At 44.4% G+C, this 21712-nt stretch overlaps 2 protein-coding genes across 10 annotated transcripts in view; one reads left to right on the forward strand and one right to left on the reverse strand.

The window, feature by feature from the left end:
- Positions 1-6596, forward strand: part of LOC135241251 (collagen alpha-2(VI) chain-like) — a 20854-nt gene extending 14258 nt beyond the window's left edge. For 4 of the 5 annotated variants that reach the window (XM_064311473.1, XM_064311476.1, XM_064311472.1 and 1 more), the window contains exons 25-28: positions 37-189; positions 395-850; positions 973-1011; positions 5235-6596. In XM_064311473.1, the coding sequence (XP_064167543.1) occupies positions 37-189; positions 395-850; positions 973-1011; positions 5235-5836 (1250 nt within the window). In that variant the 3' untranslated portion in view covers positions 5837-6596. Of the gene's footprint in view, positions 1-36; positions 190-394; positions 851-972; positions 1012-2213; positions 4892-5234 lie in introns of those variants that run through there. The other variant, XM_064311475.1, reaches the window with a different exon arrangement.
- On the reverse strand, positions 5950-19749 carry xrcc5 (X-ray repair complementing defective repair in Chinese hamster cells 5). 5 transcript variants are annotated; one of them, XR_010325960.1, is made up of 22 exons: positions 19609-19749; positions 18511-18624; positions 18197-18380; positions 17837-17885; positions 16624-16746; positions 16068-16259; positions 15620-15734; positions 15169-15307; positions 14887-14999; positions 14548-14610; positions 14102-14239; positions 13309-13396; positions 12701-12831; positions 12367-12563; positions 11863-11956; positions 11666-11735; positions 10998-11107; positions 10164-10260; positions 9979-10046; positions 9657-9731; positions 6750-9202; positions 5950-6717 (listed from the first exon to the last, which is right to left on the reverse strand). XR_010325960.1 is itself a non-coding variant. In XM_064311477.1 (21 exons), the coding sequence occupies exons 1-21, from the start codon at positions 19624-19626 to the stop codon at positions 9188-9190; spliced, it is 2193 nt and encodes a 730-aa protein (XP_064167547.1). In that variant the 5' UTR covers positions 19627-19749; the 3' UTR covers positions 5950-9187. The 5 variants fall into 5 exon arrangements, 4 of the variants coding, with proteins under 4 accessions (XP_064167547.1, XP_064167549.1, XP_064167548.1 ...); XM_064311477.1 differs by having other exon boundaries at positions 5950-9202; XM_064311479.1 differs by lacking the exon at positions 19609-19749 and adding an exon at positions 19466-19584 and having other exon boundaries at positions 5950-9202.
- Between the last annotated feature and the right edge of the window lie 1963 nt (positions 19750-21712).

Consider the following 21712-nt stretch of genomic DNA (forward strand, 5'->3'; position numbering starts at 1 on the left):
CCTAACGCCTGACTGTGTTGCTGTCTCCTCTTGAAGACTGCGAGAAGCGCTGTGGAGCTCTGGACATCGTCTTTGTCATCGACAGCTCAGAGAGCGTGGGGCTGACTAACTTCACTCTGGAGAAGAACTTTGTCATCAACACCATTAACAGAATGGGCTCCATTGCAAATGACCCCAGTTCTGAAACAGGTCTGACTCCAGGAAACACATTAGTTTATTAGTAGTAAATCTGTGTTTGTAATTTTAAGATACTTCCTAATGAGATATGTACATTTAAACACAAATTTGCATAGAAAAAAGGATGTAGATGAATCGGCTGACAGAGAAGAGAGAGACGAGCATGTAGATGTGCAAGTTGTAGCTGTGTTCTTTTTCTGCTGGTGTCTTCCCTAAGGAACCCGTGTGGGCGTGGTACAGTACAGTCACAGCGGAACCTTCCAAGCCATTAGACTCAACGACTCGAAGATAGACTCCCTGTCAGCCTTCAAAGACGCAGTCAAGCGGCTGGAGTGGATCGCGGGGGGGACCTGGACACCCTCAGCCCTCAAGTTCGCCTACGACAACCTCATCCGCGACAGCCGCCGCTCGAAGGCCCAAGTGACCGTGGTGGTCATCACGGACGGCCGCTTCGACCCGCGCGACGACGACTCCCTGCTCACGTACCTCTGCAACGACGGCAGCGTCGACGTCAACGCCATCGGCATCGGCGACATGTTCGACCAGCCCGAGGAGAACGAGAGCCTGAAGTCCATCGCCTGCCAGAAGAGCAACCGCATCATGGGCATGAGGCGCTTCGCCGACCTGGTGGCGGAGGAGTTCATCGACAGGATCGAGGACGTCCTCTGCCCCGGTGAGCCGTCGATCTTCAGCACCATCGCCAGTAACGCTGCAAAACAAAAAAGCTGTAAATGTACAACACTATCAACAATAACCTTGTGTGGAAATTTACTGGTTCTTTGCTTTGCATCCTAGATCCCATAACCGTTTGTCCTGAGCTCCCCTGCACAACAGGTAAGAAGTATGGTGTGGTTCAATAACTGTTTTGTTGCGACACATCGTTCGGTGGGCACAGAAGCGCTGTCTGATTTTTATTTGGGAACACTAAACATAACGGAAGACTTTAGTTCTCTGAATGTCAAGTCAGCTGCAAGCCTGTTTGTACTTCACTGGTTAATTTTTTTAGGGGTTTGATTACATAACTTGTTGGTGCTGGTCACATGAGAACACAAGATCCTCATAAAATGGTAGTGGTACATATGCAAAGTGTATAATACGTTAAAATGGTAGTGGTACATACACAAAATCTATCATACATTAAAGTACAGAATATATACAACACAGTCCAATATACAATACAGATTCCCCATCTATCATTTACTGCCAGGTATTCATTTTCTGTTTTTCTGGGTTGACAACTCCTTGCTAACGTATGTCTGGATCTTCCCTAACGTTCCTGAGATATTCCTCGTTAGCTGGGTCCCTGCCCCATCACTCAATCACCTTTAGGCCAAATGATGCCTGTGTTCTGCCTGTGCCGACTGTGCCTTTTGCAGAGTCCTGTGTCACAATAACTTGAGCTGAGTTGGTGGAGTTTAGAGCGGGATGGAGCAGCAGCGAGCTGCACGAGTGTCAGTGTGGGCCCTCCTGAAGAGAACACAGAGGACACAACAGCCCACCACACACGAGCAACAGTGAGAGCATGCAGCACGGTGCACTGTGGCGATAAGAAAGAGGGTTCAGAGATCAGAGAAACCTCAAAGCACAACTTCTCTTTCAGTTTGCACCAAGTGTAGACTAAAATTCTGGCAGTGGCATCTTTAGAAAAAGAGTAATGTTTGACCTGGGTGAATTGGGCTGTAGCTTTAAGTCTCACGCTCCTAAATATCACTAGCCCTGGCTAATTGGACAAGATGTCGGTCCTACAGCTGAAAAATTAGTGTCCTTCACATTCAATGTTATTTTTTATCTACAAAAATGTAATGTGTAGGGAGAATTGTGTGTGCCAAGGGCACTTTGTGACCAAATTTTCATCCGTGTAAATAATTTAATATTGATCCTCCTCTTGGGTGTACCTCAGCACACTGTGTTTGGTGTGTCACAGATTCCATTCATAAAATTTACACAAAAAACCACATGGCCAGCTTCCACTGTACTCTGTGGGTGGAGCCAGCTGCTTGGAGACTTTAAACTACTGTTTTAACGCTCACTTGCAGATGTGGCACCCCCTTGGAGTGGGTACCCCTTGTTTGAAACCCTGGCGGAGGAGGGCATCCACACCCCTGTCCCCAGCTCCCTGCTGGGTGTCACACACATGCTCAGTCTCCTGAAGGATGAGCAACTGCCCGATATCTACGGCAAGGCCCTGGCCAGCCTGGCTTACACAGCCCAACGAGCCAAGTTTGCCAGTGGGGATGACAGGCAGCAGTGGACTCAGCTGTTTGTTGACTCTTTCAAAGTGGTGTATGGCAATTTAGTGGAGGACCCCAACAGAGCTCTGGGGTTGTGCTAAATTAGCAGAGCACAGAACAAACAGCTGTTGTCTCCATCCAATGTCAGTGGCCCCCAGCAAACAGACGTCATATATAGGATGGTTATTGTCACAGGTCAAATGTCCATAATTGTCATACCAGTCAGAGACTGACGACAAACATTACGTCTGCTCATAATGGGGTATCACTAGTTAACACCCAAACGGTTTTGGTCCTTTTACAGGAAGCTCCATAACTTCTAGGACAAAGACATACTTTTTGTACTCCACAATTTTAGATTTGTAATCTAACAATTCACATGATGTTAAAGTGCAGAATCTCAGCTTTTATCAAAGGGCATGTTTATACATTTTGATTTCACCATGTAGAAATTATACTTTTTATATATAGCCTCCCATTTCAGGGCATCATAATGTTTGGAACAAATCGCTTCACAAGTGTTTTTGAGTAGTCAGGTTTGTTCAACTGCTTCTTTAGTGCAGGTAAGAGCTTTCAATATCTAGTCTTGAATCTAGGCTTTTGATTGCCTTTTGTTGTCTGTTAGTGGGGTTTATCAACATGAGGACCAGAGTTATGACAATGAAAGTCAAGGATGCCATTATGATGCTGTGAAATAATAAAAACAACTGTCAGAGACATAAGCCAAGCCTTAGGCTTAACATTTGTTAGGAACATCGTGAAGAAGAAAGTGAGCACTGGTGAGCACCGTAATCGCAAAGGGCCTGACAGGCCAAGGAAGGCCTCTACAGTTGATGGCCAAAGAATTCTCACCATAATAAAGAAAAACCCCTAAACACCTGTCTGACTGATCAGAAGCACTCTTCAAGAGGCAGGCATGGTTTTGTCAGTGACTACTAGCCGCAGATGACTTCACAACTATAAATACAGAGGCAACACTACAAGATGAAAATCACTAGTTAGCCACAAAAACAAGAGGACCAGGTTACAGTTTGCAAAGATGTACCTAAAAGAGCCTCCAGAGTTCTGGAAAAATGCCTTGTGGACAGATGAAACCAAGAGTGGCAAGAGCCAAGTGTGGAGGCTAAAAGGAACTGCACAAGACTCAAAGCAGCCCCCTTATCTGTGAACTGTGGTGGCGGGGGAGTTATGGTTTGGGAATGTTTGACTGCCGCATGTACTGGCTTGTCTACATTGATGATAACTGCTGATGGCAGAATTAGTTCTGAACTGTAAAGAAGCATCTGCTCACGTTCAAGCAAATCCTTCGAAACTCTTTGGATGGCGCTTCATCCTACTGCAAGGCAATGATAACGAACATACTGCTAAAGAAACAAATGAGTTTTTCCAAAACCAAGAACTTGACTAGCCAAGTCATTCACCCAATCTGAATCAGTCCCCAAAACATGCAGGAGCTGAAGATGGCTGCAGTGCAAGCCTGGCAAAGCATTACCAGATAAGATAATCAGCACCAGGTGATGTTTATGGGTCACAGACCTCGAGCAGTTATTGCATTCAATGGATATGCAACAAAGTACTAAACATGATTACTTTCATTTACATATCCTTAATATGGATATATTCCAAACATTATAGTACCCTAAAATGGGGGGCGATGTATAAAAAGTGCTGTAATTTCTACATGGTGAAACCAAAAGTATAAAAATACCCTTAAATAAGCTAAGAACGTGCACTTTAACCACACATGATTTGCTTGATCACAAATATAATATTGTGGAGTACAGAACAAAATCAAGAAAACAATTGTACAAAATTTTCCTGTACCTGAGAACTCCATACTTGCAGTAACATGTGCAGTCTTATCATGTGACATATGAAATGAATGTTGAGTCATTCATCCTTTGGCCTCAACTGTAAATAAACATCTCAAGGATCTAAATAACATATGGCTGTTTTCGTAATACATCAGCGTAATGATTGTCCGAAGCCATAATTTATAGTTTTGCAATTTGCACAACCTTGTATATTTCAGAGGCTGCTAGTTTCTGATTCTTTGAACAGTGTTATACTGGCAATGATTACTGGTTAAGGATATTGCTAATGTTAATGAACAATAAAAGCATACATTATGTCTATTATTTGTGGCAGTTTGCTATGTCTATGTGTTGAAAAATAAATGCCAATGACTGCATCACTGTAAGTTATGCATCTGGTCAAATTATCAGTATTATGATGTTTACATTGACATTAAATCTTAGAGAAATCCCTTATTTTAATTTCCATGTTTGTGAAACATATTTTATTGAAAACATGTTGCAACATTGAAAGGAGCTGGCATTTATTATCAAAGGTGCATTTACTGTGTGGTCTATAATGTCCATAGCAGTCAACAAATATTTAGCCCAAGCAGATGTGTAATTGTACATTTCTAACCACATTTGTATAATAACCTTCTGTATGAAATAAATGTTAGCATAAACCAAGCTTGAGCCACTGTGTTTTGTACATTTCTGGGGTCACTTGAATGTTGCCAACATAAATGTTCACAAATAAGTAAGAAGGGAACAAAATATACAAAAATCAAAGGTAGTCTTCAAAAAGTGGTAGCATCATAGATCACACAAGGGTGGACTAACAACGACATAACTAGGTACAAATATTTGCCTGTGATTCTACCATGAAATGTCTTACTCTTATTGACAGTTGTTAAGAGTTGCTTTTATAATTATAAAAGTTTTGACCACGCCCTTTGCTTCGTTTAGACAGAAGCGCTAATTTGTGGTTAATGGACACGATCAAACTCACCATATTTCCGTCTCCTCTCAGAGCCGTCGGTGGCCAACTGCGTCCAGAGGGCCGTGGACCTCGTCTTCCTATTGGACGGCTCGGAGCGAATCGGCGAGGAGAACTTCCGCCGCGCCCGCGACTTCGTGGAGACCGTGGCGCACCGCCTGACCCTGGCGGAGAGCAACGACGACGCGATGCACACCCGCGTGGCGCTGCTTCAGTACGGCAACGAGAACGAGCAGCGCGTGGCCTTCCCGCTCTCCTACAACATGACCGCCATCCTCAACGGCCTGTCGCGCATGGCCTACATGGACTCCTCCTCCAACGTGGGCACGGCCATCATCTACGCCGTCAACAACATCGTCAAGGGCGGGAACAACCGCCTGGCCAGGCGCAACGCCGAGCTGTCCTTCGTCTTCATCACGGACGGCATCACGGGCAGCAAGAGCCTGGACGAGGGCATCAACTCCATGCGCAGGGCGGAAGGCGTTCCCACGGTGATCGCGCTGGGCAGCGACATGGATCAGGAGGTACTGAGGAAGCTCGCGCTGGGGGACCAGTCGGCCATTTTTACAGGGCAAGACTTCTCGGACCTCTCAAAGCAAAGCTTCTTCGAGCGCTTCATCAGGTGGATATGTTAAAGAAGATCCTATTGGGTACCAGGAGGGGGAGGGGGGGGGCAGGCTTTTTTTGTATGTTTAAATTCTACATAATTGCAAAGCAGGCGTCTTTTTTTTGTTTGTTATTTTTTCAAAAAAGACTTTCTGGGGTTATGAAAGTCAGTTGAATAATGTATCCTCATCAAGGTGCTAATGTAGGGGAATTTTTGAGTTTTACCTGTATATCTTTGTAAGAACCATTCATAGATTGCACATAATCTGTTTGGCAAGGTGAACACACAACTATATTTGACATATCATATACAGCTCCGATACCTTTTGCTGCTGATGATTCAGCTGAGAGTTTTGAGACCGTACCCACTTTTCAAGTCAAAGTTGCCATTAGGCAGGAAATGAACTAGTTAACAGTAATGGATTTAAAGTATACACTGAAACAGACCAGTCACGTCCTTAGCTTTTAATGAGGTCATTAAGGGGACTGTTACACTAATGGTCTATTCTGAAGACTGGTGCATTCACACACAATAGAATGTAATGGAGTGTTGTCAAACAACATTTAAATAAGGATTTACAAAATGTAACCACAGTAATACAAGTCACTTTCCTTAGCACTATCAATTTGAATTTGTCAACTTGCAAATTGGAACTTTATAATAATATTAGGCTATTTTTCTCTGATGCGTCTGGACAGTGAGACCAAGTCCTTTTGACATCAGATTCCAGTTGTAAGTTTAATAAAATGATCTGTGGTAATAAAGTGTTGTTTTGTCATAGTGTTGAACTTATTGTGTCACATTTATTGTCATATCAATATCTTACCCCATTTAGTATTTCACTAGTGTATTGAGAAATATATGAGAGAGAGACTAAAAATCCTTTGGTAACTGAAAATAACAGATTTTCTCAAGTGTCCTCTTTGAAGGGAACAGTGAACGCAGATCCCTTAGCACTGGGTGACTCAATTAGAGCTCCTGTGCTTTATGCAAAAACAGTGCTGTTCAGTTGTTCAAATATTTCATTTTGGGAACCCTAGAATACCAAATTATACTGCTTAAGATGTATGCGTCGAACACAATTGAAGTCCATGGTTAGGGCAAATCCTAGTGTGAGAGACTAGTATTTTAAACAGACCCTGTGCAACAAAAACATGCTTTAGGAACGTAAATCAAATAAGCATGAACAAGCATCAAAGAAATCTCAGAAGACTCAGCCTGTAGTCGATGATGTACATAACCGAGTTAGAGAGAGAGTGTTTTACAAGTTCACTGGCAGTGCGTCTGTCCCGCACATGTTGTGTGTGTCACTAGTCCAGGCTCTGGGAGTGGAGGAATAAAGCCAGGGTCCAAATCAAACCCATCTTAAGACCTGCTGTAACTCTGCCTCACTCATAATCCACAAACAGCTCTTCTGTTCCAAAACCATCATGGTCATCTAAAAATACACTTACTTCATGTGCCGTACATTGTCCTTACAAAACAGTTTAACTATTCGGTTATCCACAACTACAGGACAACTTTTTTAGATCTTGAAATCTACGTACTTCAAAAGTTTCAAATTTTGAAACTGCTTATTCAATTCAAAAGTTCACAATTCGACAAACTGCAAGCGTTCCTCCAACTCACCTTGGATTGGAGAGTTATGTCAAAACATAATTTTGTTAAAGAAGAAATAAAATATCCACATACAAGTTTAGTGAAATTGTGTCCTAGGGGTGATGTATGTTTGAACTTGAAATTGAAAGCATGAAATTGGCATAATTTAAAATGGCCATTTGGATTCTTGGATAACATAACCATTCGATTCCTGATTACATCGAAATAACAAATGAATGTCTTTCTAACATCTTAAATTATTTCGCATTAACTTTGCATCAGTATGCATTCTTTCCAAACCCATTGTAAAGCCAAATGCGTCAGTGTTACTTCAGACACTATGGTTCTACTCCTTCCAGCGAACAATCTCCTACTGTGATTTTTAAGTGACAAAACTTCAGTACATTCCCACTCCAATTGCATTACAACAAAATCCTACTAAGCTGGCCCAAATATTTCACCAGAAGTTATTGCAAAATTATATATTTTTTGGATTTTATATCCTGAGACATAAATGTGCAATTCATAAACGCAGTATCAGATTCAATAAAAATCATCCGCAAAAGAGAAAAGGGAAATCTAATCACCACCTGGTGCGTCTCTGAAACTCTAATTCCATATGGCAATCCTGTACGTGTGTGTGGGCGTGAAAAATGTACTTCTGGGGCAGTCAGGTTACCAGACACACTCTTCTCCGCCTCTTAACTGAACAGGAGTGACTGCAGATCAAGCTTTTCATTGTAGAACATCAATGGCTGCTTCACCACCTCATAACCCTGTCAACAGGATAAAGATATACTTGTAATTTTTTATGTGCTACGTACTTAAGTACTTGGCGGTCCCATTCTGAGAGCTTGTGTGGCCTAACGCTTCACGGCTGGGCTGTTGTTGCCCCTAGACGTTTCCACTTCACAATAACAGCACAAAGTTGACTGGGGAAGATCTACCAGGGCAGAAATTTTGACAAACTGACTTGTTGGAAAGGAGGCATCCTATGACAGTGCCACGTTGGAAGTTACTGAGCTCTTCAGTACAACCCATTCTATTTCCAATGTCTGTCTATGGAGATTGGATGGCTGTATGCTTAATGTCATGCACCTGTCGATAATGGGTGTCGCTGAAGTAGCCAAACCCAATAATTAGAAGGGGTGTCCACATACTTTTGGCCATGTAATGTACCGTACCTCAGCATGAAGATCATTAATGCCTATATGCAGTTATTTCTTGTAATACTTAGCTAAACCCCATCAAACTCTGTCTTTCATATCTGCAAGTAGGTAGAATCAAGTTAGATGAAGAACTAGTGAACATAGCTAGCTAAGCTTGAAAACTGGTGTATTAGCTTGCCAAGTTAACATTACAATACACATCAAACTACTCAGACTATAAACTAACACTGTCCAGCATCCATGCGGCTTGGGCTTGCAGCTGGACAAATATCCAATTTATTAACGTTAAACTCTAATATATAAACTTTACCAGTAGAAACCTAGTAGAAAGAAACAAAAGCAAAAAAGGAGCACATGCTAGGTGGTGCCTGAACCTTTATCCTGCTTTGATCAAAACAAAAGAAAAAGAGCAAAAATCAAAAATACAAGTAGAGAGAATTTTAGAAAACATTTTTTTAAGAAATACGTTTCAATGGTTGAACGGTTTCCATGGTAGATAAGAGCAAACTAAGTGGACCCAAAGCAAACGACAGAACGATATTGTGACTGGTTTGCACTTCCACCGCCGTGGGGCGGGGCAAGCCGGCGCCACCCACGTAGCCGGACCAATTTCACATCATGTCCAACTGTAAGGAGAGCAGAACACAGTAAACGTGTATTAGGATGAACCTTCGCCATTCCACAGCATTTCAAGTTAACATGACACACAATCACACATTGCAGAGGACCCCTCCAATACACTCTCCTGCACTGCAAAAAACCAAGAAATAAGTCTATTTCGACAAGAATTTTAGTCTTATATTTAGACTCAAATTCTTATTTCTATTAATTGTTTTAGTAAAAAAAAAAAGACAAACATATTGTCAATGAGGTGAAATGGTTTGACTTTGAGTCAACATTTCAATATTTGCCAACAGGGTAAGAATTTCACTTGTCGTGCATGCAAACAACAACTTAAATCAAGCTAGTATTTTCTACTCAAGGAATTTTTTTTTTTTTTTTTTTTTTACAAGATTCTCATCAAGTCTCATTACAAGGCTAAACTATTAAGACAGACATTTTTGCAGCGTGTACACTCACCAAGTCATCTACATCATCTGGCCCAGGCTCCGGTTCTGCCTTTGCCTCCTCCTCCTGCTTCATAACAGCCATGAACTACATAAGACACAAAAAGGAGCCTTTAGTTAGCGATGGTCAGGCAGAGGCCTTGATAAGCATATGAACTGGCCTAATGGTCTTATTCTAGTAACGCAATGCTGAGCTCTTGCTGCATCTCACACTACAAAAAACCATTGCGGTTAACATAATAGCCCGCTGGAGATAAGTTTCTGGGAAAATGTAAACAAGTTTACTTTCAGTCACAAGAGCCCAAAGTAAACAGGAAGTGAGAAGGAGAGGTCACCTCTTTGGCCTCCTGCTTGGACACTGTACTTCCTGCAACCTCGTCCGTGCTGATGAGTGTTAGCGAATCTGCAAACAAACGGCAAATCTGCTTTTAAAAAAACAAAACAGTCCAGTCACTGTGCTACAGAGCAGCAGGCGCTCACCAAACAAAGGCGGTGGCGGCCTGGTACCTTCCCATCATACCGTGCGCAAGCAGGTCCCAGAACTCCTCCAGTCCCCTGTTGGGCACGCTCCTCTTCAGAGACGTCAGGTAGCTGTTGTACAGCTCCGCGTTGTCGAGCTGCCGGAGCACAAGCGCTATATCACACACGGCTGGTCACTGCACAGTACCGCACCACACTTTCCCATAAGTCATTACAGGCTAGTGCACTCTTGTGTACTGCGCTCTCTAACCACAAACTACTATGCCTGGCCTTACACACTATTCTACCATACACCATGATAGCATTTCATCCAGCACCATCAACAGCTTTTCCATCCAAATTTGCAGCCCCCTCCTGCGTAGTGTTTTGCACCCCCTGGTGGTAAAGGACAGACCTTCTGGGGTCTGAGGTAGATACTTCGCGTGCAGGCCAACAGGCAGACCGCAGCTGCCCGATCGCCTCCAGGGGGCGCTAGAGAGCGCCCAGACATGGTCCGAAACCTGAAACCCTCCCTTGCGTCCCCATGCAGGGCTGCTACCCGAAGTAGGTACTGGTGTGGTCCAGATTCAAAACCATGCACTAGACCAGAGTAACCCGGTAGCCAACCATTCTCATTTTAGATTCTATAATAATTGTTCGTAACGTACAAGCACACCGCAGTCTGGCCAGTACTGTACTGCAATTGCATTGCGCTTGCAATGTTAAGAGCGCAATATGCCACATCACAGCTAGCACAGAATGTTTTCACAATGCTACTGGAGTGTTCTGTCAATGTTATAACATTGCGCGCTACATGGCAGCAGCGCCGCGAGAGAGAACGCCGCGCGTTAGCCGAGACGCGGTTTGAGCGGATGACAGACCGGCCTGCTCTCACCTTTACGGACTGCTCCCTGAAGGCCCGGACGCATTCCAGGCATTTTATGTAGTAGGGAACGCTCTTATTGGGCAGCAACTGCTCGATCCTGTGGATCAGCTGCTGGCAGACTGCAGGGGACAGAAATACGTGAGCGTGCAAGAGGGAGAGAGAGAGGGAGAGAGAGGGGGAGAGGGAGGGAGAGGGGAGAGGGAGAGGGAGAGAGAGAGAAACTGCTCAGTGCCACAGTTCAGACCAAAGTCTCAGCGGCAAAGCTAATCCATGACAATCAAATGCAATGAGGTTCTCCTCTGAATACCAGAGGATCCAGATGAGCATGCTGTTTTTTATTCTCCTAACAAAAATCTCTCATTTAGTCTGTGCATTTCCCCAATGACACTACAGTAAAATTACAGTAACACACTACAGTAAAACCTCTGTGCACATACACAATATTTAGCTACAGTGTTGCATTTTATTCATTAAAAGTCACAGTCACATGGACTGAGCAAATTCCCTAAATCTGCATGCCAAAGTAAACTATACGCATCGCCCCCTTGAAGAAGCAACACGTTCTGCTTCCTGCATTATCTCCCCCCCCCCCAGTAAGGGTTCCGCCACCCTCTACACTCCACCCCAGAAAGGGGGGGGTCACACTCCAACCCGCACCCCGGCTCCCCGATTCTCACCCTGGTCGAAGGGGAGGGTCTTCTCCCGGACCATGGTGCAGAAGTCCCTGGCTGGATTGACGCTGCTCACCTGCAGGGCGGGAGGGGGGCGCACGTGAACACCTGAGTGGGCGGAACGCCCCTTTGGCGCGCGCGGACGCCGGCGGCGTGAGAGGCGGGGCCGCTGCCCCCGTTTAAAAGCGGGCGGGGCCACTCACGCTCGTGGTGGCGCCCGCGGAGATCTTGCTCAGGTTGTACTCCTCGTCGTCCTCGTCCTCCTTGGCCCTCTTGGCGTCCGGCCCTCCGTCCTCGCTGCGGAGGGAGAGGCGGCAGGGTTTCGAGGGGGTTCGGTCGGGGGCGCCCCTAAACTCTCGAGTCTGTGGCTTTCAGCGCGGCCTCAGATCTCGCCCAAAACCTTCCGGAGAAATGCACTCCTCGCTCCGGAATCTGAGCGCTCACCAAGGGGGTTCGGCAGGACCGGCACGCTTCTCCAACGAGAATTTACTCCCCCCCCCCCGATGTCTAAACACCAGAGCCCTGCACGGACCTTATTTCATCACTCGCTGCGATATCCAAACACCGGCCTGCCTGTTCATGCAGAGCGCTTCTGAGCGCAAACACAGCCCCGCAGAGGAATTTTTACCAAAGAAAACCCTCCCTGGGTCAACGGCCCAAGGCCCTAACGGACGAGTCCTTCTGCACCCAGCCCCCCCCCGGTTTACCCTTTCCCGAAAATGTCCACGCTGGTCTTCAGCTCCTTCTTGTGAGCGACCTCCTTGAGGGGGAACCTCTTCTGCACCTCCTGCAGCTGAGCCCGGCAGCGCGCCGCCACCGCCTGGGGGCGCTCCAGAGCCGCCCGTAGCCAGGGGGCCATCGGGGGCAGCGGGGTGTCGGGGTTCACCGCTCGATGGTGCAGGCACTGCGGGGAGAGGGGCGCGACGAGAACGGGAGAGGAAACCCAAATACAAAGCGGGAAGACTTCAGAAGAGGGAGCTATGCACTTCCCCCTAAGTTCAGCACTGGGCTTTCTCTAAAAAGGGTACCCCGGGCCTGTACCTGGAAGAGCCTCTGGAACTGCGGGTTGGGGAGCTCGTTGACCTTAAAGGTGTCCACCGTGTCTCCATCTTCCGTCTCCTCTACCAGCATCATGGAGTCGATGAGAGAGTCCACTGCAGACAGCTGCTCCTCTGGAACCATACGTTAGCACACCCTTAACTTCCACACCACATTCCCCAAATGCTCCCTTAACTACAACACATTCTCTAAACACTCCCTTAAACTCTGCACCGCATTCCCTAAGCACTCTCTAAACTTCGACACAATGTTCCCTAAACACTCTAAACCTCTACACAATGTCCCTAAACACTCCCTTAAACTCTGCACCACATTCCCTAAACACTCCCTAAACTTCTACATAATATTCTCTAAACACTCTCTTAACCCTCACACCATATTCTCTAAACACTCCCTTCTGCACAACGTTCCCAAAACACTCCATTAACCTCCACAACACATTCCCTAAACACAATTTTAACTTCCACACCACATTCCCCAACTGCTCAACTGTTTTACACAAAATTCCCAACAAACTCGTGTACACAATGACGACAAACTCGTGTACAGTACGGTGCTCATACAGGCAATGCAGTAGTTACGTGACGCACCTGTGGGTGCAAATTTCTTGTTCTCCAGAGAAGGGAAGACAAACTGTCGGAGATCCTCAACAAAGGGCAGCTGGACATACATGAGACACTGGGGACACACAAATCAAGGGGAAACTCCATAAGGGGTCATACAGCAACAGCTTTTCAATACACCCAGAACTGGAAGCAACTGTGTGAGAGGTTATGTTAATATACAGCATCCAACAGCTTTTCAATACACCTAGAACTGGAAGCAACTGTGTGAGAGGTTATGTTAATATACAGCTTTTCGATAATTTGCATTCAAAATGAGGAAATTTACCCTGATTCACCATGCTTCCACTTCTGAAGCCCTTATGACAGGATCCTGTTGTGAAACAGGACATTTACCACGATTCTATTTTCACCAAACAACTTTTCAATGACCCAGAACAGCCAAAACACCAGTGCTGGGTTATAGGAAGGTACCAACTATATAAAGCTTCTTTTAACCCAGCAGGGTGAACCTCTCTATGGTTTGAACTCCCCATAAAGCAGGAACGAAGACTGCCGCTGAGGCACACCCCCATGGATTCCAGTCGGGGTACTCTACGGTCATGTGTTCCGATGTTACATGTGATGCAGACCCACTGGACTGTTCCATCTGAATGGAGCTGTTGATCCCCAGCCTAGGAAAGTTCAGAGTTTCCCCCAGTGTTGGCCAACGGGAAAGATCTTGACCGTGCTAACTAGACCCTACCCATTCGGCCATACCTCAAGAATACCATATTTCCGCCCCTCTCTGAGAGAGAGGTTCTGTTCTCGCACAGCCCACCTCGTACTTCTCCTTGACGCACGGGAACGCGGCGCCGACTTGAGGGTTGCTCCTGCGGTCGTAGGCGTAGCGGACGATGGCCACCATCTTCAGCTGGTCCAGCGCCCGGATCAGCGCCGACAGAGCTACGCCCGCGTGCTGAGGGAAGGGGGGCGGACGGGACGGGGGGCACAGGAAATGAGCGAGCCGGTCCTTTAACTGTTTCACATTCTGAACATGCACGTTCTGAACAAGAGCGTAACTGTTCCACACTGTAGGACACAGGCTGTTCTCAAGGCTGGAATGACAGACTTACAGGCTTTCTCTGAGTATTACTGTACTGTTGTCTATTTCTGTCTTGCTGCATTCCTGGCCTGGTCTTGCTTTTTTTTTTTTTTATCTGAAGGAACTTCCTGTATTGAGTAACCCTTTTAAGGAACCCTTTTCCACTTGTTTTCGAGTCTCACCTCGTCATCTTTGGGGGCGAACACCTTGATGACCTGGGAGCCCATGAACTGGTACCTCTTAATCTACATCGAGGAAGTAGAGAACAAACGCATGTAAATGACATTTCTGAATCAAAAACATTTCAGCGGTTTTGAAGAAGTGCTGTATTATTAGCTTGGCTCTCAACCACCACTGGCAAAGCTGGTTTTCTCCCTTTCCCCATTGTGAGCTACTTACAAGCCCAATTGCTATTAAACATGAGCACTTTGGACTTTGGTGGGACCAAAAGGCTCGCTCCAGACAGCGGTAGGCGGCTTTGTTCCTTGTGCGTTTAACGGTCACATGGACAGCTGCAGTACCTGTTCCTGCTTGGAAAAGCCCAGCACCGTGAAGCATTTCCCATCGGACTTGTACTTCATCTGCTCCTGGTCCACCTTGGAGAAGGGCACGATGTCGCTCCCGTAACGGAACCCTGCGGACCGAAGAGCCGCCGTCAGCGGAGTGTGGATCCCCCTCCCCCCCCCCCCCCACCCCCCCATCCTATTCGCTGAAGCTGAGAGTCTTCCGATCCTTCCTCAGCAGTCATCACCCCTCCTGCCTCCTGCCTCCTGCCAACCCGCCGTCCTCCCGCCCCCGCTCACCCTGGATGGTGTCCTCTTTGGTCACCTCCGTCTCGTTGTCGTCCTCCAGGCAGTAGACCGTCTCTCTTTTCACGTCTTCCTTATGGTGGGTCTGAGCGTCCACTATGGACCAGGTCTTCTTAATTTTTTCTTCCGTCACCTGAAAGAGAGGGAGGAAGGAGAGAGGGAGAGGTGGTAAAGGGGGAGAGAGAGAGAGCAACAGAAAGAGCGAGAGAAAGAGAGAGAGACAGAGTGAGAGAGGGAGAGCCTCATTCATTCTAACTGGCCATGGCTTATACAGCATGATGTGGTACATAAAATTCATCGCACTTCTTCTAAACTTGCACCACATCAAGTTAATCAACACTTCTGCATTTACACCAGAACGTGTCAACTCTCATCAAGCAGAACAGACAAAAATAGAAAAAGATAAATGTGTACATAACTAAATGAAATTCTGCCGAACACTCACCGCTTTGTATCCCACGATGCGGATGGACAGAGACTCGCCGATGGTCAGCTGACACGGCCACCCCATAGGCCTCCTCTCGATCCGTTTGAAGATGGAGAGCTTCTGGATGGCGTCGCTGTAGGCGTAAGAGTAACCACAGGTCTGTCAACAATATGACCAACATAAAAACATGAAAGAATTCAATGCTTTAATATTGTTAAATAACAACAACAGCGCAACAGATTGTTCTCTGGTATTATTAGCCCTTTGAAGAGTAGGCTTTTTAAAATGTTTTTTTCAACATTCTAAATCAGTGTTCTAGAACACCACTGCTTTCAATTACCAGCAGTGATTGTGACATAAGCATTAGAATGTTCAGTGATAAGAACATTCTAATCACATATTTGTGATCTTAAACCTAAAAGTCCGGACCGAGAACACTGCCTGTTCACCCCGCATCAGCACAAACCTGAAGGTGTGGACCTCATCCAGGCCCCCCTCATCGTCCAGAGAGGTCATGATCTTCCGCACCAACTCCACCCCATTCTGCTGCTCCCTTGTCAGACCTTTTCCCCCATAGGGGGGCTGCCTTGTGCTCCGTCCGCCCCCCTCGTCATCACCCTCCTCCCCCTCTTCCTCATCGTCCACCGGGAAGGGTACACTGGAGGAGAACAAGGGTCAGAGGTCAGAATCTGTACTGCATCAGGTCAGACAGGCATTCAGACTTAACAGAGGTGATGAAGACAAAGGATCATTCAGTGGTTAAGGAGCCAAAAGGGCTAGGCAAAGAGCTTAACCCGGCATACTTAAATGAATATCTACCAGTATAAATGGACAGCCATGAAAGAACATACCTCCCTTAAGTAGTATGGATACAAGTAATGCAACAGTATGGAGATCCCACCCATTATAAATTCAAGAGGAACCACTGAAGGGTGCTCCATGTCCAGAGGAAGAAAATGATTCAGATTAAAGGCCCAAACTCAGCAGAGATGTCATAAATCCACATCAAACGGTACACATACAAGAACTGTAGGGTGATGCCTGCCCTCTTCATGTTGGCGATGATTGCGTCCAGCTGGTCAGCGCTGGTCTGCGAGCACAGATCAGTCAGGAGGGCGATGTTGAGCCGGTCGTACTTCTTACCCCTAAAGAGCGATTACCGACAAACACAGACACGGAGAGAGGAAGGGGAAGAGGGAGGGAGAGAGAGAGGGAGGGAGGGAGACAGAGAGATGCACAGAAATACTTCATCAGAAAATGAAATGTACCAGTCACTGCTGTAGACTGAAATGTTGACAGCCTTTCTGTTTGTTAACAGAAGCATGTGCATGATACCAAGATCCTCACTATTCTGTGTTCATTAGAAATATACAAACTAGCACCTCTCCCATGCAGACTATCAGTTATGGCTGAGAGAGAGGGCAGTACCTTGCAAGTTGCTTGGCCTTTTTCCAAAGGGAAACCCTGTCTTTCATACATAAACATTTGTTCATGGCCCAAACATACTAAACACAGTCTAAGCTTAGTACACGTTGCCAACCCTTACCATTCCAAACACATTCTCCTTTTAAAGACATACATGGTCACAAAGATTTTTATGCCAAGCTTCGTTTGAATAATAGCTTGTTTATGCTAGACAGTGTGTAAAGAAACAATGCCCAACCAGTAATCATAAAACAGGGTTCCCACTCATTTTAGGAAAGCATTTTCCAGGACTTTTCAAGGACAATTTCCATGACTTCGACTTACATACATGAAACATGGACACATGGGGGGGGGGGGGGGGTTCAATGTGCAAGTACCATAACCATTCAAAACTTTGTGCTGCTGTGTAATCTCAGCAGCTAATAAAAATGAGAAAAGCAGAGAAAAATACAGAAAAATATCTCAGCTCTAAACATACTGTTTAATAGCTTGACTTATAGCCTAGCCTACAATTTTAGAGGACCTCACAAATATTTCCAGGACATTTTGTACATTTTCTCATTTTCCAGGTGTTTTCCATGACTGGAAAACTAGTCGATAAATTTCCAGGTTTTCCAGGATGAGTGGGAACCCTGTAAAAGTCAAATGCTGCTCTAAATGACATTCTAGGAACCATAATAAAAAATGTATGCAATACTTTTTCTTCATGAATTGATTTTAGTTAAGATCAAAGATGTGGTACATAGATGGAATCACAGCAAAATGTAATGGTAGTAATGGTTGGGGATCAGAGATGTAAAGGACTCTTACAATGTCTCCTTCTGCAAGAGGTCCATGCACACAACAAGAGCATTCAACCCTGGGTCAAGACATTGTCAAGGAATTAAGATGGTCAGTTCTGTCATTCACTGTAAAGAGCAGTGATTGACATAAAGAAACCATATTGGCGCAAAGAAAATGGCTCCAACCAAAGCCCTCAACCACAGATTATCTTTAAAAATCTCAAAGGAAAATAAAATCTACATTTTACTCCGATCAACTGTATCTGAGCAACAAAGGCCTGTTGAGCAAGACAGCAGATGAAATAAACCTAACACACTCATCGCTATGGAAACACTATCATTCCTTTCTGCAGTACTTCAGAGGAAGATTTCGGACAGCAAAGGATACAGTCGGCCTGCTGGCTCCCAGGCTGCACCTGGTTCTGGATGTCCTCCAGCAGCTCAAAATCCGGTATCATCAGATTTCGGCGCACAAAAATGTTCTGGTACTGACCACCCCTGGCCAGAGAGTTTTTTGTCTCATCTGTGCCAAAGAGCACCAAGCCAATTTCATCCTTGTTCTCCGCAAACACCTGTGTGAGGCAGAAGGGCCATTTATGTTTGTGAGGTAACCAGTCATAGGAGAATTGACATTATCGTTGCTTATCAAGTTCAGCAGACACAGACCTACGCCTGGTAGCTTTGAAGAGGAAGAGCTCTCACCTGGCGCTGTACAAACCTTTGGATGACCATCTTGGCTTGGTCAAAGGGGGCCTCTTGACCAGGAGCAGAGTTGCTCATGGAAAAGCCCACATCCATGCACAGCACCAACGCTGACTGCAGAGACAAAGAGACATTTCATGTTCTGCGCAAACGCACCATGACCAGGACTACAAGAAGCTTTAGCAGTCAAGCACCAGGAAAATTCCTTTGCATCTGCTAACAAGGCTTTGCTTGCAGTTGTATGCTTTTAGAACCCACAGTCCCACACCTTTGACATTAACTTGCCGCATTGGAAGCTATCCGCCCCTTAACCATATTACACTGCCAGACAGTCTTCTGAGAAACACATTTTAATGGTTGACTGTGGTTGCTTATCTGCTGGTTTTATATCTCAACAGATAAGCAATGGCAGCTGCCTCGTTCTCCCTAACAAAACTGTCAAAGCTGGTGCTGAAGTAGCCTCCAAGCTATTTTTCTCCAGGAGGTGGCAGATTTGAGCTAGCTAGTTAGCTCTAAACCGTAGTTAAGGGGCGGGTTGATAGAACATGTTGGGTCATGTCAGATGCATATAAACTAAATCGCAATTCAGCCGCATTATCTGTATTAAATAAATATGAGCGACAACTATCAAGTAGCGTGAAATGTAAATCTTATTGTCTGAAAGTTGCCACACAATTGCCAACAACCGTATAGCTAATTTGTTAGCGATCCATCACTACCGGAATGCTGTTTCTCAGCAAACCGTGTAGTTAAAGCTCGTTAGCCGGAATGAAATACACTATAATTAGCAAGCTGCTTTGCGACGAGCTGAATATGCAATTAACATTTTAACCGGGTAGCAAGCTAAAACATAGCAGAAAATCAGAAATTAAATGGATTCACTTCACTTCAACACTGCCAGCTAGCGACCTAGAAAGTTTAGTAATAGGGTAGCTAAATTAGCTCATTGGCTTACCTAGCCAGTTAATATAGCAACATAGTTTGAATAAGAGTGCGTTTGAATTATCAGTAGTTGTTCGATAATAAGTTATTGCATGAGGATAGGTATATTATCTCCCAACGAATAGGATACAACAGTATAAACTCGACTTCAATTACCTTAGCTGATCGCGCCATTTCTTAATTGTTGAGGGGAGTGTTGTCCACGAGCTCCGTGAAGCTGGCAAGTGTTGCTGGCAACAATTGGAGACTCCAGGTTAGAGTATTTCAAAATAAAAGTTAATAAATGAAGTCATTTCTTAAATGTGATTTTGTCGTTTTTCTTCTTGTAACGAATACAGTTGGATATAATTGCACATAATATACTCATATTTAGAAGATTATACAATCACTTCTGTGAAATCATGTTCCCAGCAATTGTTGCTGGTGTTTTAGTGTTGCCCGGCCATGCATTGCCGTACACTCTCAGTTCAGTATCAGCTCATTGCATAAAACATGAAAACATTCTGGGGTGAGTTCTCTCTTTGCTTTCTTGCAATATACTGAAATAGAAATGAACATCAGAAGGGTGGAGCTGGAATAAACATGAATGGAAAGTGGGAGGGCGTCCTTCACACAGTCATGTTTACTCCTATTTCACTATAGCAGTGACAGCAAGTGAGAAGTAAACTGGAGATGATCTTTTAAAAATTGCTGTACAGTATACGGTAACATTTGAATATGACTGTTTGCACATATACATAATACAAAACATAACATACACATCAAAAGGTTATTTTAGCTATCATGTGTCTTCAAAATTTTTAAAATACACATGCAAAGCAAAATTCCGGGCTTAATTTAAAACAGCCAAATAGCACGCGATTGAGTACACATTTTATCTGAAATGCTTTTAAATAAAGGTAACTCTCCAGGAAAGCGGGACTAATGGACGCTATTAATTCGGTGCTTTTATTTTGGTAGAATAAGGGCGAGAACTCGCCATAACTTTTTACCGGAAGTTATATAAAGGAAGTCTAGCAATGTGGTTGCTAGCTTCACGGAGACGTCCACTCCATGTTCCCTTTATTTTGACTTCGGAGAGAAAAGGCGTATTATGAAAAAGTGGTCCTACCTACACGATTATGCACCCCTTACGCCAGCTACTGCTTGTGGGGTTGGAGCGAGAGGGTCAGATCTGAAACGCGAGCCCGTTTGCTGTATATTGATCATCTGGTAATAATAATAATAATAATAATAATAATAATAATAATAATAATAATAATAATAATAATAATAATAATAATACAGCTCTTCAAATTACTCCATTACTCCCTTATTAATAAACAGTGATGATCAAGATTCAGGGAACTGACAGGCCAGTAAAGTCTAGGGCTGATTTCCATTCACAGAATCATGAGCCATGTTGTGCGACTCAATAAAATATTGGGGAAATTCTAATTTTCATGCAAAACACCAAGGAAGAGAGTGATTTGTCTATACTGTTTATACCACATTGTATTCATATTTATCATATTGTATTCATATTTATTCACTTTCATACTGTATATACCTTAGCTTTTCATTCCATATTCTATATTTATATTATACATATGTACATACACCTTACTGCACTTTACTGCTTCTTTTGCACTTCTGGTTAGATGCTAACTGCATTTAGTTGTCTCAGTACGTGTACTCTGTGCAATGACAATAAAGTTGAATCTAATCTAATTTAAATTGTGGTAAAAACATATGAAATATCATTGCTAACCTGTGCGTGACCTGAGACATAATTTCTGCACCTGCTACATGCAATTTCGCCAAATTGAAATTAAACTCTTCAATTTTAAATATCAAGCAACTTATCCATCCATTAAAGTTTATGTGTAGCAAAATATAGCAAAACTGTACTAAAAGCAAGAGTATGACTGACAAATGGACTGACACATTTTTCTCATCTCTGCAACATTGTTTCACAAATCCATATTATCTTGTGACATGGAAGAACTGTTTAATGCTTAACCAGTGACCCAATTGTCTTGTGCCCTGTCAGAATTATCAGTTGGATTACAGTTTTTTTTTCATGTCATTGTACGTTCTCCTCTCCACAATAACATCACCCCAGTATTTCTTTTCGGATGTAATTCAACATGCATTTCCTTACAAGGCTCTGCAAACTCCAGCACCATCTTACATCCACATCCTTCTTCACCATTACACACCCTCCCGCTCTCCTGCTTAGTGGGCCAATCAAATATGGCACCCCATATCTATAAACTTG

This window comes from Anguilla rostrata, chromosome 15 (assembly GCF_018555375.3).
Source record: "Anguilla rostrata isolate EN2019 chromosome 15, ASM1855537v3, whole genome shotgun sequence".
Classification (NCBI taxonomy): domain Eukaryota; kingdom Metazoa; phylum Chordata; class Actinopteri; order Anguilliformes; family Anguillidae; genus Anguilla; species Anguilla rostrata.